Source organism: Octopus bimaculoides, chromosome 8, assembly GCF_046866305.1.
Source record: "Octopus bimaculoides isolate indiv1 chromosome 8, ASM4686630v1, whole genome shotgun sequence".
Taxonomy (NCBI): Eukaryota; Metazoa; Mollusca; class Cephalopoda; order Octopoda; family Octopodidae; genus Octopus; species Octopus bimaculoides.
The window spans coordinates 96,319,097-96,336,699 of NC_142935.1; the positions used below are offsets into that span (position 1 = coordinate 96,319,097).

The following is a 17,603-nucleotide window of genomic DNA, read 5'->3' on the forward strand; positions in this document are numbered from 1 at the left end:
CCATTCTGATACTGTTCAATGATGGCTGCAATTTTGAGAATATAATGGCTGCAATTTCTGGAATATAAAACGTTATTCAATCCGGGCTCCAACAAACTTATTGCTAAACAACAATAACGAGACTTCCAAGATGCTAAGCTGTCTTCTGTTACAGTGACATACATTTGCCAATTGTACCTAACTCATCTCTCAGCTGATCGTCATTACAAACCCATTTTATAGTTTTGACTCTGCAGTATTTTTCATAACCTTTTTTAAGTAGCGACATGTTTATACTTTTTTTAGGGTAGATGAACATGCATCAAACCAACCTTAATATATACCTTAGGCACCTCTATGGATCGAAGCTAAATCAAAGTGTATGTAGTCTTGTCCAGATCTTAACACTGACGTCAGAGTAAAGAATATTGCGAAGAGGTTTGTTCCCAAATTGGAATAGTTATTTGAGAAGTCCATACTTTACTCGGAGGACGTTATCAACATTTACACTAATCCAAAATACAAGTTTAATCATACCTTCATTTCATGAAGATTCTAACTTCTTACAATAATCTCTTATCTCTGGCCACTCCTCTTTCAACCGCCTTAATAATAATTGATTTATTGCAAAATAAAAATAAAGTAAACAAGCTCACAGCTACCAATATACTGCGAAGTTAGAATCCAATACTTTTGTTCAAGTATATACATGTGATTTGTTTCAAGCATTTTATTGGCATAGGTCGGTGTATAGAAGTAGACATTGATTGGAAAACGAAGCTTATGGTAAAACTGATAACTATCAAAACACTCTGGAGAGAAAGGAAAAAACGTGTTTAAGAAAACTAAAATAGCCTAACGGCAACCTCTAGGGTTTGACGTAAGAGAATTTCAATTTGCTCACATATCTTTACAAAGGTAGAAAAGAATTGACGATATTGTTTTAAGAACATTTTTTTCGAATTCAGTGTTAAATCAATTGGTTTCATCGATCTGTGTCAGAACAACGATAAAACAAAAACAAAATAACCCCGTTTACCGAAACTGGAAAACAAGCATCAAGTGGCAGATCTTGTTTGTAGTGAGACATTTCTGTTTCGCCGAATTCCAAGTAAAAGTGAATATTACATAGCAACTCTGTAACAGTCATGAATCTGAAAGGTAAGTGAATTAATGATATTAGGAATCGAAAGAGAGATAATAAGTACAATTGTTTGTATAATTCTCTGTTGAAAAATACTGTCACTGATTTGTACTTTCATAACATTTGTTCTGTCATTACCATTTCCCATCTTCAAAGAGAGGGGAAGAGAAGACGGTGGGTTTGTAGAAGTTATGCACCTACTGCTAACATCTTTTGTAATTTTACATTCTGATTTCGAATCCCACATAGATTTCTGTTCATCTACCCGTCTATTATGTGGCCATTATCTCTGAGAGAAATCATTTTTATTTTTAGATAGAGGGCAGTAAATCAGTCAATCATTCGAACTAAATGCCACTATTTAATCTCTATTCGACTTCCCCCTCTCGTATATGATATACAGAAATTCGATCCAAACGATTATATAACTTTGCTTCACAAAACTGCGTCTTTGTACATTTGTAAGAACATATTATCATTTCTAGTTAACGAGCGTTGTTTAAACCTATATTAATGGAACTCTTGATATCAGCTATAACCAGCAATATGACGTTATTGAATTAGCTTAACTCTAAATTCCTAAGACAGGGAGCAGTTGGGAAAAATACTTCTTCCGGACACTGTAACACGCTGTCTACATCTGGATATGAACCTATACGATTTTACAATTATTATTCACTCTCATGGTTCAGATTAGTACTGCAGTGAATGCACGTGATAAAAATAAGACTACTAAATAATAATAATTCCATGTAACCACAACTGAAGTTACTGGAAAACATAGGAGGTTCTGGCTGAAGAAAAGAACACTAAAAATAAAAAGAGACCGAGAGCACAATACTGAAGGCTCAACCTTAGGAATGATCAAGTGTCTGAGCTGAGCGACATGTGTAACAGAGTGCATGAAACCATTGCGTAAATCACAAACGAATGTCCTAGATTTGGTGACATGATCAAATAGCGAAAGTGTTACATTGGAGAATGTGCGAAAAATGGGGCTAGATGTGTTTTTCACAATAATAGAAATAATAGAGCGCAATATTTTTCCTATTCCTCCGAGTTCTGACGAGAACACAATATTAATTAGTCGTGCTGGTTTCTAACATCTCTTTTAATAGCTAGTGCGAAACCAATTGGTAAGATTGGTGGTAATGAATATATTACACTGTACACTTTGATTAATATACCTATACTATAGACAGATATTTTTATACATATATTTTCTGATTCATAGATTTTTACTCTCTCTCTCTCTCTCTCTCTCTCTGTATTTCTGCATATACATATATATATGTATGTATATATATATATATATATATATATATATATATATATATATATATATATATATATATATATATATATATATATATATATATATATATATACATATATATATATATACATATATACATATATATATATATGTATATATATATATCTATATATATCTATATCTATATATATATATATATATATAAACACACCAACAGATGTATATATGGATAGATAGATTGATATATATTTATGTATATGTATATATATATGTATATATATATGTATATATATATATATATATATATATATATATATATATATATATATATATATATATATATATATATATATATATATATATATATATATATATATATATATATATATATATTCTGTATATTTTTCAGGAATGAGAACATCAATTCAATGTCATTTGAGGCTGAAATCGCTGCAAGCTTTTGCACTAATATTTTTCATCCCTCCGATAAGCTGCAAAGCAGATTGTAAAGAAAGTAATTTCAAACGACTTACTAAATCAAAATGCTTATTAGGCCAATCTAGAATAACTGAAACGACGGCATCTCGTACCCAATGTGCAATTCGCTGTTTATCATGCGCTGCGTGTGGATATTTCAGCTATTGTAATGGCGTATGTCACATGCATCAACCGTTTTACTACCAAAAACTTGAAGATTATGATTGCGACTGTTCATCGTATATCTTGCTCAAAGAAAACGGTATGTAAACCATATTTTTCTCGTCTTTTTTAGTCTTTGTGTTATATTTCCATCATTTATCTAACGTTATATATAAGTATGGGGGTTTAGTTCACAGGAGGTGAGTCCTGTAACGGATTTGTAGGTCTCCAAGGTTATAACTGAGACGGTAGTTATGGGGTCCTAGCAAGTTTCTGATGCAGCGGATATATAATTTTTAAATTTCTCTCTCTCAATCTCCTTATTCCTTTAATCACTTCCTCTCTGTAGTCATCTTATTAATATATACCATTCTCTTTTGCCCCTAGTTTTCCTTTTGTCTCTGATGATACAATATCCCATACTTGAGGATATCACAGAAACAGCTGTATATAATTTTTAAAGAGGACAACCAAATTTAAGGCAAGGTAAACGTCGCAAGTTGTATGCAATATTATTATTGGAAAACATCTAAAGTCTTACAGCTGTTTCTGTGATATCCTCAAGTATGGGATATTGTATCATCAGAGACAAAAGGAAAACTAGGGGCAAAAGAGAATGGTATATATTAATGAGATGACTACAGACAGGAAGTGATTAAAGGAATAAGGAGATTGAGAGAGAGAAAAGAAAAGAAAAAAAGGCATAAATTTCATAATTTAGCTTCATGATGATGTCGCAAATACAAGAACTTGAGTCCTTAGGTATCCTGAGTATATCTATGGATATAAATCATTGGAAGTAATCCTGTGTAGATCCATGTGGGTTAAGGTCTTGATGTGATACGATCTATAAAGAAAAAGGGACACGAATATCTCAACGTCCAATAGTAGTACCTGTATTTCAAAGGGCCAGCCTTGTCGCACTCTGTGTCCCGCCGAATCTCCCTGGGAACTACGTTAAGAGTACACGTGTCTGTGGAGTTCTCAGTCACTTGCACGTTAATTTCACGAGCAAGCTGTTCCGTTGATCGGATCAGCTGGGACCCTCATCGTCGTAACCGACGGAGTGCTCCTATTAGAAACAGAGAAAAACATACTAGACCGTCAAATAAACCCCCAAAATTATTTTCATAAGGTGAAAATATATATAGTATACTCACATCTAAGAACAAGAGAAAACACATACCTAACCAAACACCACAACCAAAATCCAAAGCTCGCCAGAGAAAAGATGTTAATAATAGAAGAAATAATAGACAAAAAGGAATCTATTTTTGAAGGTCAGGACAGCAGACACCAGAGAAAGAAACTGACCAAGAAAAAACAACTGAGAAACTACTGAGAGGATAGACCCTAGAAATATTAATCTGTCAAAAAGAAATATTGGTAGTGACAAACGGCAGGACTAAAATTCACACCTACAGTCAACCATCAGGAAATGGAGGAAAATATTCCAAACAAACTACAGCTTGTGGAGTTTTTTACTGATAAAAATAATGACAATGACGAATCCTTGGCGATCAAAATTTATTCCGCCAAAAGACGAAATACACATTTAGATCAATGCATTGATATCTTCTGCAGATTTCTACGTCACATCAAACATTTCAAAACGAGAAAAGTCTGCCCTTATACGTCTTAAAAATGACAACACAATTGACATCAAAGAAGCAGATAAAGGGGATACCATTTTCATAATGGATACGGAATATTACCAGGGTTTAGCTGAAGATCATTTGAAGGATAAAACGTTTTACCATGAAATACCCTGAAATATTGACCTCTGCATCAGGATGAAACTCAATTATTTAGTATTAAAACATTATAACTCCCTCACTCCGAATGAAAGGGACTATATTAACACTTTTGAGTCGAAATCCAGCTACTTCTGTGGCTTACCTAAAATACAGGAGTCAAAATAAATACGATACGCTATGAAGGAACAAGGTAGTGGATGCATAAAACTATTACAACCAAGAAAAAAATTAAACTAATACCCATTATAACTGATCCAGTCTGTCCTACACATCGTCGGAGCAACCTCATTGGCATTATCCTAAAACCACTATGTAGTCACCTATTGAGTTTCATTCGGGATGGCATCGATTTCCTGTCACATCTGCCCAAAACAACAGAATCCAATTCGCTGTTAGTTTTGATGTAGAAAACTTATATAAGAACATTCCACATGATTTGGGAATTACTGCCATAAAATATTGGGTCGAGAAACATAGAGAAGTGATCCCCAGTAGATTTACTGTTATAAGGTCGTGAGTTCAATTCCTGGCAGTCAGCCTCATCCTCGAAAACAATACATTCCTTTTCAACGGAGGCACAGCTATGAGGACGCGATTTGCTCCAGTTTTCATGAACTCAGTATTGGGATACTTGGGAAAAAGAAGTATATAAAAAAAGTGAAGAAAAGTACGGCATGACCTTTAGAAGATAGCGAGAGGACACATGGAAAAGATAACTCGATGATCGTTTCCTAATTTGAACGAAATCCCTAAAAAATCTGGAATAACTCAGCACCCTCCTCAACACTCCACACCCTAGTCTCAAATTCACAAGAGAAATGAGTAACATACAATTACCATTTCTTGACATAATGGTAATTAAAAACAACACCACAATCATAACTAATATTTATTACGAAATCACAGATGCACAGCAGCACCTAAATTTCAAATCATGCCGGCCAACACACATAAAATGTAACATCCCGCACTGTCTAGCCAGGAAAATTTGTACTATGGTAGATGATCCAAATAACAGAAACATACGACTTATAGAACCCAAAGGATTTCTACTCAAGCAGAAAAAGCATACAACGAGCAAAAGAAAATAGCATACAGCGAGCAAAAGAGATACCTACAGAACAACTTAGGACAACACGAGAAGCACGAACCCATCAACGGAACTCAAAGCCATTTCTAGTAACACACAATCCGCATTATCAAAACATTTTTTAACAAATGTTCCAATCATGAAAGAAAGTGAAAAATTTGAAAACATGGTAACAGGAAAATATTATATCGCATTCAATGATTTTAGAATCGGCTCAGTTAATTTTCATTGTACTGTGTGCTACATATTTCCTTTAACATCTTAATAAAGCTTCTGTGCACTTAAATATAACTCATTGATATCCATTTCTGGTTGTTTCAGGCCAAAACTGGCAGAAAGTATTTAAGCTGACCGAAAGATATGAAAGAAGCCCTCTTTATTTATACTGGGAGAATTTACCTATTGAAAAGGTAATACAGTTTTGAATTTTCAAAATGATACACATTTAAATAACAGATTCTCAGTTCCCTGTCTCTTGTGATGTATGATTTTTACCTTTTCCTGTCGATATTGCAGTGGTGTATGTAATTAGTGCTGCTGGGGTTGTCCATGTCCTTTCTGCTGCTTAACCTTTACATTCAATCAAGATCCAGTTTTGGTTCCTTGTCTTATTTTCGTACATAGTATATCTAGTTCTGTATTTAGGAGATGAGGAATAATGTACATTATTTACATTATTTATATTTGACGGATACTTGTTAACAAACAAGATGAGGGCAAATATCCGTCAAATATAAATAATGTAAATAACGTAAATAATATAGTATATCTATAACAAGATAATCCAATGTGTTTTATTATTAGGTGGTACGGTATAATCTGAGAGAGGTTTGCCTTCTATTTCTTGCAGATTAAGTGAAAACATGTGAGGTTAAAATGGAGTGTGGCATAAAGTCATATCAACTATGGTGGAAGTGTTATCATAGAAATTGTTTTGCCTTGGTATAAAAGATGAGCTACAGCAAATATTCTGGTTAGTACCAGAGATTTGCTTGTCAATTGCTTGACCATAACCACTTGAGCACGTTCCTTAGTGGCTGACAATATGTGCATCTCTGATCACGAGCAGAAGTAGTTGGAGAGTACCATAGCGATGTGTTGAGAGGAATTCTTGGGAGTTTGAATTATTCACCTCTAGAAACATTCATCATTGACCATCCTTAAAATAAATCTTATTCAGGGATCTTTTGAGAAGAATGGGCTACACACCCTAAAGGAAAATATAACTGGGCCCCAACTTTAAAGTCATGCGCTGTTTATCTCGATGTAAGATCGCCATATCGTGCACATGTGGTTGTGATGCATGTACGTGGTGTAACATTATCAGACGTGTAGTCGAGATTGGTATATTGGGCTTCTTTTATTTGTACCCCCAGTGTTTTTGATGACTTACGCTGTTCCCTCAATAATAATAATAATAATAATAATAATAATAATAATAATAATAATAATAATAATAATAATAATAATAATAATAATTGCACTCCTCTGGAACTTCACCATTCAAACTGACAGAAAGATAGATGCAAATAGGCCAGACATCATACTGAAAGACTTCAGACAAAAATCATGCCTCCTCATTGATATGACTGTCCCAGTCGATATAAACGTATCTGTCAAGACCTACCAAAAACTGAGCAAATATAAAGATCTTGAAATAGAAATTAGCAAAATGTGGAATCTGAAAACGAAAACAATACCTATTGTCATAGGTGCCCTGGGAATGACAGCGAAACGGGCTGATTACTACCTAGCTCAGATACCAGGAAACCCCAAAATGGCTGAAGTTCAAAAGATAGTGCTCATGGGAACTGCCCATATCCTACGTAAAATACTGTCTATGTGATCTCAAATTTTAAAACAAACACATAATTTTCTCATGGTTTCTTAAACATTCACTAGAACAAAACTGTACAAATCCAAATATATGGTACCCTAGGCATAACACCTACATGAACTTCTAACTTGTTGTCTCTTAAGGTCTCTGGGTGAGACTTGGATCCAACTTGTACAAATGCAAAACAAAAGTCAAACATAAAATAATAATAATAATAATAATAATAATAATAATAATAATAATAATAATAATAATAATAATAATAATAATAATGATAATAATAATAACTTCAGCTAATGATGTTGATATTACAGATCTCAACCACTTGTACTATGGATCCGCAAAAATCTCAACGATTCTATGTGGTGAAAAGATTAGAAAATCATTTTAACTGATTGGAGGTGTTATCATGTACATGTTTTGTCTTAGAATAAAAGATGGGCCACAGCAAATATTCTGCTCAATACCACAGATTTGCTTGATGGTTATTTGACTTTAACCAGTTGAGCATGTCCTTTAGTAGCTGACGATATGTGCATCTCTAATCACGAGCAGAGGTATTGGAGGATTATCATAGCAATATGTTGAGAGAAATTCTTTGGGATTTGAGGTAATTCACCTCTTGGAACATGGGTCTTTTATTCATCGTCCTTAAAACAAACCTTATTCTGGGTCCTTTTGAACAGCATGAGATACTCTCGACTTAAAGAATGTTGTAACTGGGCCCCGTCTCCGAGTTCGACGTTTCCTTTCATCATTCCCAAGACGATAAAATATTGAGCCAGACGTCCTACTATAAGAGACGGGGGAATTCATAATCAGCAACATAACCAAAGAGTGTTTGGAAATTGATTCGGTGTGTTGAGTAGGATTATCTCAAGGTTATGAAATAAACTGGTGTTGAAAGATCTGAATGACGGAGGATTCAATCTCTCTACCGGTGTGTCGGCGTAGAAAGAATATGAAAGATGTAAAAGAAATTTCGAACGTTGAAACAAATGAGAAAGGCGATTTAAGGAGTTTGAAGGGTGCTGAAAGAGAACTTGAAACAACGCGGAATGATTACTTCAAAGCATAATAACAGGATGTTTCAACTGCTAAACTAAGTTCGAAATGGGTCTGGTGAGTGGTTTTAAGGTAAGGTAAATAAAGTTTAGTAATCGTGTGTTACAGAAAGACGGATAGAAATATAGATATGATTGTGGCTCAGAGATGAGAGCTGTTTTGTTTCTCACTTTAATAAGAACTGCTGGATGAGTGAAATTTAGAAGGAACTTAACGAATATCAATGTTACATTGAGGTAGAATTGATTCTTGCTGATGTTGTCTTTCGCCTTGTTTCTGTTCTGAATTTGTCAAGATTTTGTACTCTTCACAGATGCAATAGAACTTTTTCAAAAATTCTGAAATCCCAATATATAGTCTGATTCATTGCCTTGTAAATCACGTATATTTTTTCCTAAACCCAAACACTTTCGCTTCCTTTATCGTGCATTTCCATCACAATTTTCGCAATCAGCTCTTTCTTTATTTCCACCCCCTCTCTCTCTCTCTATCTCTCTTCCTCTCTGCATATATATATATATATATATATATATATATATATATACAGACACATAATATATTACCCTTCCATTTTCACTTCTTCTCTCTCTCTCTCTCCCCCCTCTCTCTCTCCCCCCTCCCCCCTCTCCCCCCTCTCCCCCCTCTCTCTCTCTACCTCACTTCCTCACCCGCTTTCTCTCTCCTTATATCTCATCTTTATCTTCTTTCTCTTTCTGCTACTCACTCCTCTCTCACTCTTTTACATTCTTTATCAATCCTTGTCAACTTTTCTTTTACAGGTGAAATTTCTGGCGAGAGCAACTCAGCGAGATTTCGTATTCATTTTCAATGGAACAGGGACGGATTCTACATCATGGTACCGAAATGATAAACTCATTGAACAGCCTTTGGCATGGAACACTCAATACAACTTTACATCCAACAATGAGTATATATTATCTCTTTATTTGTGTTAACATCTTTGATGTTTTCGTGATAATAATAATGATTTCCTGCTGTCAAAGAATCATCGCATATTTTGAGGGATATTTTTTAATGATTTCATTAATTAACAGGTATTAATTTACCGAGCCTGGAATAATGAGAGGCATGTTTTAGCTTGCTAGGATTTGAACTCAAAACGTTAAGGAAAGAAACTATCACAAGTTGCTGGTTCTTACATTCACTGTCTTCGTAGTAGTAGTAGTAGTAGTAGTAGTAGTAGTAGTAGTAGTAGTAGTAGTAGTTTTAATCTTAATCTTCGTTATTTGAGGTTTTCTCAAAGTGGTTTTGTATTCAGCGACAATAGCGAGTCCCACCAGGAGTATAATATGAGGACTAATACAGGAAAGACATCAACTAGAAACGTTTTTCACTGAAATATTACCATAAAAGAAGTAGAAAACTGTCGAAATAAAAGGTTCTTCAAATCGAAATATTTTAGAGGTGGGGCCTGAAAGTGAAAACCATACCAAAAATATTTGGAAATTTTTAGGTATGACAAAAGATATAAACATAGAAACCATACTAAGACATACAACACTACACATTGTCCAGAATTATAGGACCATCCTACATCCTGCGCGAAGTATTATTAATTCAACAGCACAATCCAAATAGAACAATCTTCAAACACACAATACAATTTATAAAATAAGCACCTAATAGAATAAAACAATACAACTCAAGCAATATATACTCTACAAGATTAATGCCTAATAAAGTACACTTCACAAGAAATCATCAAACACTGATATATTACATGAAACAACAGACTGAACTCCGTAGCAAAACAAAATCATGCACAGTTCTGACAGGTTAGAGCTATGCTACTCTATCCCACATAAAAATGAGAACAGAGAAAATGCTACACACATTTCAGAAACACGGAGATGCAACAAACGGTGCAATTGAAACTTGCATGAAACTATCAAAGAAATATCAACAATAGTTTCTAATTAAAGGACAAAGCCAGGGCTTTTGTGAGGACATAATCTAATACATCGACTCCAGTGTATAACTGTTGCTTTATTTTATAGATTCTGGGGGTACATTTGAACTCAGAACATAAAAAACTGAAAGCAATACACCTACGCCATTCCAAACTGGCCATTCCAAATGCTGAACTACTGACCTTCTATAATTATTTGTAAAGTAAGTACAAGAACTAAAATTTGCGGAGTAGAAGAAAGACGTTATTTTGGGGGGTTTCAAAAATTACGCGGTTCCATTATTAAGACATGTGGGGGTTGACGCAGTATCTGGTTTTCTAAAATATTCTCAATGATTTTTCCACTCAAATAGAACTTTGCCATTATTAGTCGATGTGATTCGAAATACATTGTGTCTAACAAAGAAATATGACAGGTTCACCATTGTTGGAAAGCTTTTTGATCATAGATCATCTTGATCACACCTGAATGAAACTCAATAACAAGATATGATTTATCTGAATTACATGTTATTTATACGTTCTATATCGTGTGCCTGTATTTCAAAGGGTCGGCCTTGTCACACTGTGTCACGCTGAATATCCCCGAGAACTACGTTAAGGGTACACGTGTCTGTGGAGTGCTCAGCCACTTGCACGTTAATTTCACGAGCAGGCTGTTCTGTTGATCGGATCAACTGGAACCCTCGACGTCGTAAGCGACGGAGTTCCAACAACATCGTGAATTACAAACGGGCTATGAGACACTCGCTAATCTCAATAGTGAAAAGGTAAATTCGTCAATTTAATTAAGCAGAACTGACTCGTAAATACGCAGACATGACAGAAGTAAATAGACACCCATATAATTGTTCAAATTTATTTAAATCTGAAATTATGTATTCAAATTATGTACTGATTATTATAATGTGAATATCTAATATTTAGTAGACATGCCCACGGTATTTATCAATGTAAGGACCCTGTTAGGAATGTTATTGATTAGATTAATATTCTCTTCAGGAATTTCTTGCCAAGTTACATGCAGTAATCTCAGAATATCTGGCTGGGAGCATGCCTTATTATCCTTTTTACGAAGTATGGATGCAATAGGATTCATATCTGGTGACTAGCTTGGACGTGGAAGCTACTTAATGCTATTCTCTTCCACCCAATCTTGAGTCCTTTTAGCCGTGTGACATTTTCCATAAAAGGAGAGTCTCCTTTAATTATGTTTACCTCTGGAGAAGATTGGGAAAAATCACTTCAGCAATATGGACATATATTTATTTGAGTTTATGTTTTCCTCAACCATTACTACAAATTGTTCCCCCAGACTGTCACAGAATAAACACCATGTTTCATTGTTGACTGCAATCTCTTCACATCAAATTCTTGACCTTAGAGTCTCCAGATCCACACTCGATCTCTGTCAGAAAATACAGCAAATCTGGACTCATCAGAGAATATGACAATGTCCCAAAATGCTAGTGGCCTCTCCACCATGTCATTGGCTCCATCTCTTCTCCGCTTAATATTGGCTTGCCGAAGATGTGGCTTCCTTCTTTCTGCTTCGCCATTGTAGCCAAGTTCGTGGAGATACCTGACAGCTGTTCTCAGACTGACATCAACTTGTTCTGCTATGCCAGAGGCCTTGCAACGAGGATTATCCTACAGACTTCTCTTAACAAAGCGAAAGGTCCTGTGAGGAGGCCCTAATCGAACTGGGCAAAGTGATGTGGACTCCTTCCTTTCTCTGGTGATTTGCACAATCACTCTATTAACTGTAGAAAGCGGGATTCCAAGGTTTTCTGCAATTTTACGTTGGCGAAATCCACCTTCATATTGACTGACAATATGGTATCTGAAATTCGGACAGTTCTAAGGCTTTATTTGTACGTGGCATGATTAAACAGTCACCATATAGAAACTGAACCATAAAAATGTCAATTAACAAAAACAAATATGTACTTTTTCAAAATGGAAATAAACCTAAAACGATGTAATTTGGGGTGTCTATTTATTTCTCTCATGGTTGGGCATAGTTGTTCAAGTTTTCATTATGACAAATCTTATTATATTTATCAATTGTAGTATCACAGAACCGTATTTTCGTATCGATTATGGAGCAACTTCTAATTACGGTAATTGGATGGAAACCAAAATAGTAAATGGAACGTACGAAATTTATTACAATTCCAATGGTATGTAAAATGTATCATCCTGTTTGTGAGTGCAAATAATTGTATGACAGTATGTTTGTATACACATATATATTACGTGTATGTATATATATTACGAGTATGAGTATATATGTTTGTCTGTATGCATATATATATATATATATATATATATATATATATATATATATATATATATATATATATAAAGAGAGAGAGAGAGAGAGAGAGAGAGAGAGAGAGAGTGAGAGAGAGAGAGAGAGAGTGAGAGAAAGGTTATGAAAGGTAATGGTGTCAATAAAACCCAAAGGTGTCAGGTAATGCTAAGTAAGTGCTATGGACAGACTACAGTTAAGCGCCTGGTTCGGTGATTATGTGAATGAGGAGTCCAACGTAGGTCATATATCAGCATGTGTATATATAAAAAAAATTAACAGAATGAGATAAAAATCCAAGGCTGTGAAAAATTTTAGAACATTTATTAATAGGTCTTACAGTTGTTTCCGGGATATTTTATATATCCTTCATCGGAAACGGTGTGAGAAAATGGTTAAGCAATAGTTATTCTAGATAAGATATGAAATAGAGAGTGAAGTGGAGGAATGACAATAGACGTGAGATATGCAGGGATATTGCATCTGTAGATCCATTATTTAGGCAGAATAGTATACATAACTTGATTCCAGTACCTTGTGAGTAAGTTCCAATAGTATTTAAAATTGGTCATTCCAAGCGTAGAGTTTGTACACGGTGTTATTGAATCAAGGGTTTTATTTAAAGTGACTTAAAATTTGGGAATGCATTTGTAAGGGATATGCCCTGTTTTGTGTGCATGGCATATATGTATCTTGGTGTGTGTTAACATTCATACACATTTGTATCAATATATGTATATATCTATGTATGTTCATTGAGAAATAGAGTTAACTTCATTAATTTTTAAATTTTACTCTTTGTTTTTTTTTTCAGGCAAGTACAATTCTATTACAGAATTGGTCATCTCAGTCCTTTTCAAGTAGAATACGTTTTATTCCAGAAATTGTGTATCATTATAGTCTTACTTGTATACATACAAACAAACATACGTACAAACATACATACATACATGCATACATGCATACATACATACATACATACATACATACATACATACATATGTACGTACGTATAGCACATATACACAGATAACTAGATGGACAAACAGACAGACAGTGCAAATGCAGTGAACAATAAAATCAGATATTGCAGGAAGGACAAGGTTCAGCTTAAATGGCATTAATTTAACATTTTAATGGGGATAGAAATAGTTGTAACATTAGGGGCGGTAGACCTTTTACTGGAAGAAAGACAAAAGCATACGGGACTGCGTAAGTGGAGTAGTCAGTGAGTGAGAGAATAAAGCAGACGAAGTGTTAGGAAATGCGGTTCTATGAAAGGAAGTTAAGAAGGAAGGAGGGGTGGGTGTTTGTGTGCAAGTGTAGGCGAGTATTAATGTGTGGTAAGTGGCACAAAAGGAACTGGTATGTGAGTGGTTGTTTGGCGCGTGTGAAGAGATAGAAACAGACGAGAGTTTTAAGCAAATGAAAAGGCAAGAGTCATGAGGAAGATGTGATAGATGTGTGTGTCTAAGAGTATGGGTGTGAGATGTCTCTTACACAGAAGGAAGGCTTGAGGTAAAGGAAGCAAAAGAGAGAGAAAAGACACGAGTCCTGTGAGAGAAGAATGGAGGAAAAAAATATCTGAAAATTACAAGACACAGGTAAAATCTAAGTCAAAGCAAATAAGAGAAAAATACACACACGTGCAGATATATATATATACACACATATATACATACATACATATATGTATGGCATACATATAAGTACGGCGAGCTGGCAGAAACGTTAGCACGCCGGGCGAAATGCTTAGCGGTATTTCGTCTGTCGCTACGTTCTGAGTTCAAATTCCGCCGAGGTCGATTTTGCCTTTCATCCTTTCGGGGTCGATTAAATAAGTACCAGTTACACATTGGGGTCGATATAATCGACTTAATCCGTGTTTGTCTGTCCTTGTTTGTCCCCTCTGCGTGTAGCCCCTTGTGGGTAGTAAAGAAATAACACACACACACACATATATATATATATATATATATATATATATATAGTAATCCCTCACAATATCGTGGTTTACTTATCGAGATTTATTATTTAAGTTTACATCGATTCGTCTGTGGTGTTGTTTTGCATTTATAATACAATAAATATAAACAAATTGTAATTTTTATAAAATATACAGTACAGTACTGCTTCTACTTCGTGGATTTTCACCTGGCGCTGGGGTTTTGGAATGTAATACCTGCGATAGTCGAGGGATTACTGTATTACTGTATATATATATATATATATATATATAAAGAAATACAGAAAATGGGAAAACAACGCAAAACATCCAGACAGTTAGATGATACAAAAAAGGGACAAGAAAAAACAAGGAGATTTCGGAAATTTCTTTCCTCAGTCGAGTTCCAAATTATCTTTACAATTTCGGCTGGTTATACTCGAGATTGGCCAATCTGACCAGCCCCAAAGAAAAACTAAACTAAGAGCACTAGGTTACTTGGAAGAAAGCAGCGAATATATACGAATGTATATATGCATATATTATAATGTTTGTATTACTGTGAAGTTATAAAAACAATTTAACATTAAACTGAAGGAGTATGCAATATCTTCTAGTAGAGAACGTATTCATTTATCTTAAATCTTTTACAAAGAGTGGAGAAACAGTGACTTCGAAGGTTCTACCTGCTGGCCTTCGTCATATTGACTACAAATGTATGTGTGCATAAATCCTTTGTGTATTTGCACATTTCTAAGAACGTCGATCCTTGTAACCTTGATACTAGTTAACGTACTGATTGGAAGATCAATCAATGATAAATTGAGTAACAAACTGCTCTTATTGTCCAAGTGATTTAATCTTAGACTTTTTTTGGTTGAGGCTAAAAATACCTCATCGTTTCACAGTTTTATCAGCCGTTAAAAACGCCACTGTTTGACTTTATTTTATTACAAACTTGTAATAAATATATATATTATTAAGTATCTGAAGCTTTTGTTGCCCATATTTTAGATGATTTTCACATTACTTCACTGGATCTGAGATGAAATATTTTGGTGTAATATACGTGCGTGAGTGTGTGTGTGTGTGTGTGTGTATGTGTGCACGCGTATGCATTAAATTAATAGTTTGCAGAGACGGAGCAGTCATTTAGATTTACAATATGTTACTGGTATTTATCTTCTACGCCGCGTGGTATGATGAACTGCAATGTTTAACACAGTATTATTCCTAAATACCAAATCTACAAATTCATCCGGACTTAAAAATTAAAAATAAGATACATCACCATGCATTTTTGTATATGTTGTTTATCTCCAGATGAGCTCGGATCGAAAGACTTATGTTGAAAGGTATTCGGATCGTGTTCCTCAACTGTTCATGTATACTATATAACGTGATCTAACGTGATCTAGCGTGATCTAACGTGATCTGCTAATTACAAGGTGATAGGAGGTAATTTGAAGGAATATGTCCGATACTTTAATGACTATACTATGACAGAACTATTATAAGCGTGTAAGAGTGTTTGTGAGTATGTAAGAGGAGAGAAAGACAGCAATAGTGGGAGAGAAGGACTAAACTGCTATGAGATTTAAAATTGTCTTCAATTTTAACTTCTCTATGACGAATTCACTCAAACAAAAATATCTGTTATCTTAGCTTATTTAAACTATCCAGTCTTTTAGTATATTCTCACACTCACATAGGCTTCCGGTAGTTTCATACATTGCACTCAAAATATTTTTATACTCCAAATATATCCTTTTTAATTTTTGCTAATCGAATGAGCGTATTTCAAGAACGGAACAGAAAGACAACTGCCTGGTGTAGATGCAGTATTTTTAATCAGTCACACTGCTACCTCTATGGCATGTTCAGCAAATTCTATAAGAAAATACTCCAATCGGTTTTACAATATAAGTGCAAAGGTATTCTTCGATTCCTTATTTCAGAGCTTAAATTTCCTCATCCTGTACGGATGTTCAAGATAGACAATGGAAGATATTATGCAAACATACACCTTTACACATTTTCTTGCCACATGCTCAGTAAACTTTCTGGAACATTCTGTTGCACACAAAGACAGGTTCACGGATTTAATTTCCTAATGTAGTATTTGAAGGGTGATTATTCTTTGGTGTAATTTTATTTTTGTTTCTGCACTTTTGCCCATGATCCGTTGAGATCCAGTTATATCGTTGTGAAATAAAACATCTTAATCCAGAATAAATAGACTTGTCTATCTTATTTCTAAAACACTTTCCTCCCTCTTCACTACATCAACTGTGATGTATAAAATTAATGCTAAAACGATTGACCCAGACATGAAAAATATCATTTGAAATCAAAGCTGAACTCAAGGAACCTTGTGACTGCCATCAACATATGGGCGGTTGCTATATGATTATTATTATTATTATTATTATTATTATTATTATTATTATTATTATTATTATTATTATTATTATTACTACTACTAGTATTATAACTATTGGAATGATTGTTTTTATTTTTATTGTTATACTTAATTTTCATTATAGGTTACAATGTCTGGGGGTTATTATTTTCAAATTTAATTTTTTTTTCTGTGTACCCAGCTTTAGCTAATGCTGAGTTATAAT

At 34.4% G+C, this 17,603-nt stretch overlaps 1 protein-coding gene across 1 annotated transcript; it reads left to right on the plus strand.

The window, feature by feature from the left end:
* Positions 1–727: 727 nt before the first annotated feature.
* On the plus strand, positions 728–17,295 carry LOC106874575 (uncharacterized). The gene is made up of 6 exons (XM_014922353.3): positions 728–1,140; positions 2,809–3,138; positions 6,207–6,295; positions 9,567–9,715; positions 12,791–12,900; positions 13,846–17,295. The coding sequence occupies exons 1-6, from the start codon at positions 1,128–1,130 to the stop codon at positions 13,893–13,895; spliced, it is 741 nt and encodes a 246-aa protein (XP_014777839.3). The 5' UTR covers positions 728–1,127; the 3' UTR covers positions 13,896–17,295.
* Positions 17,296–17,603: the final 308 nt, after the last annotated feature.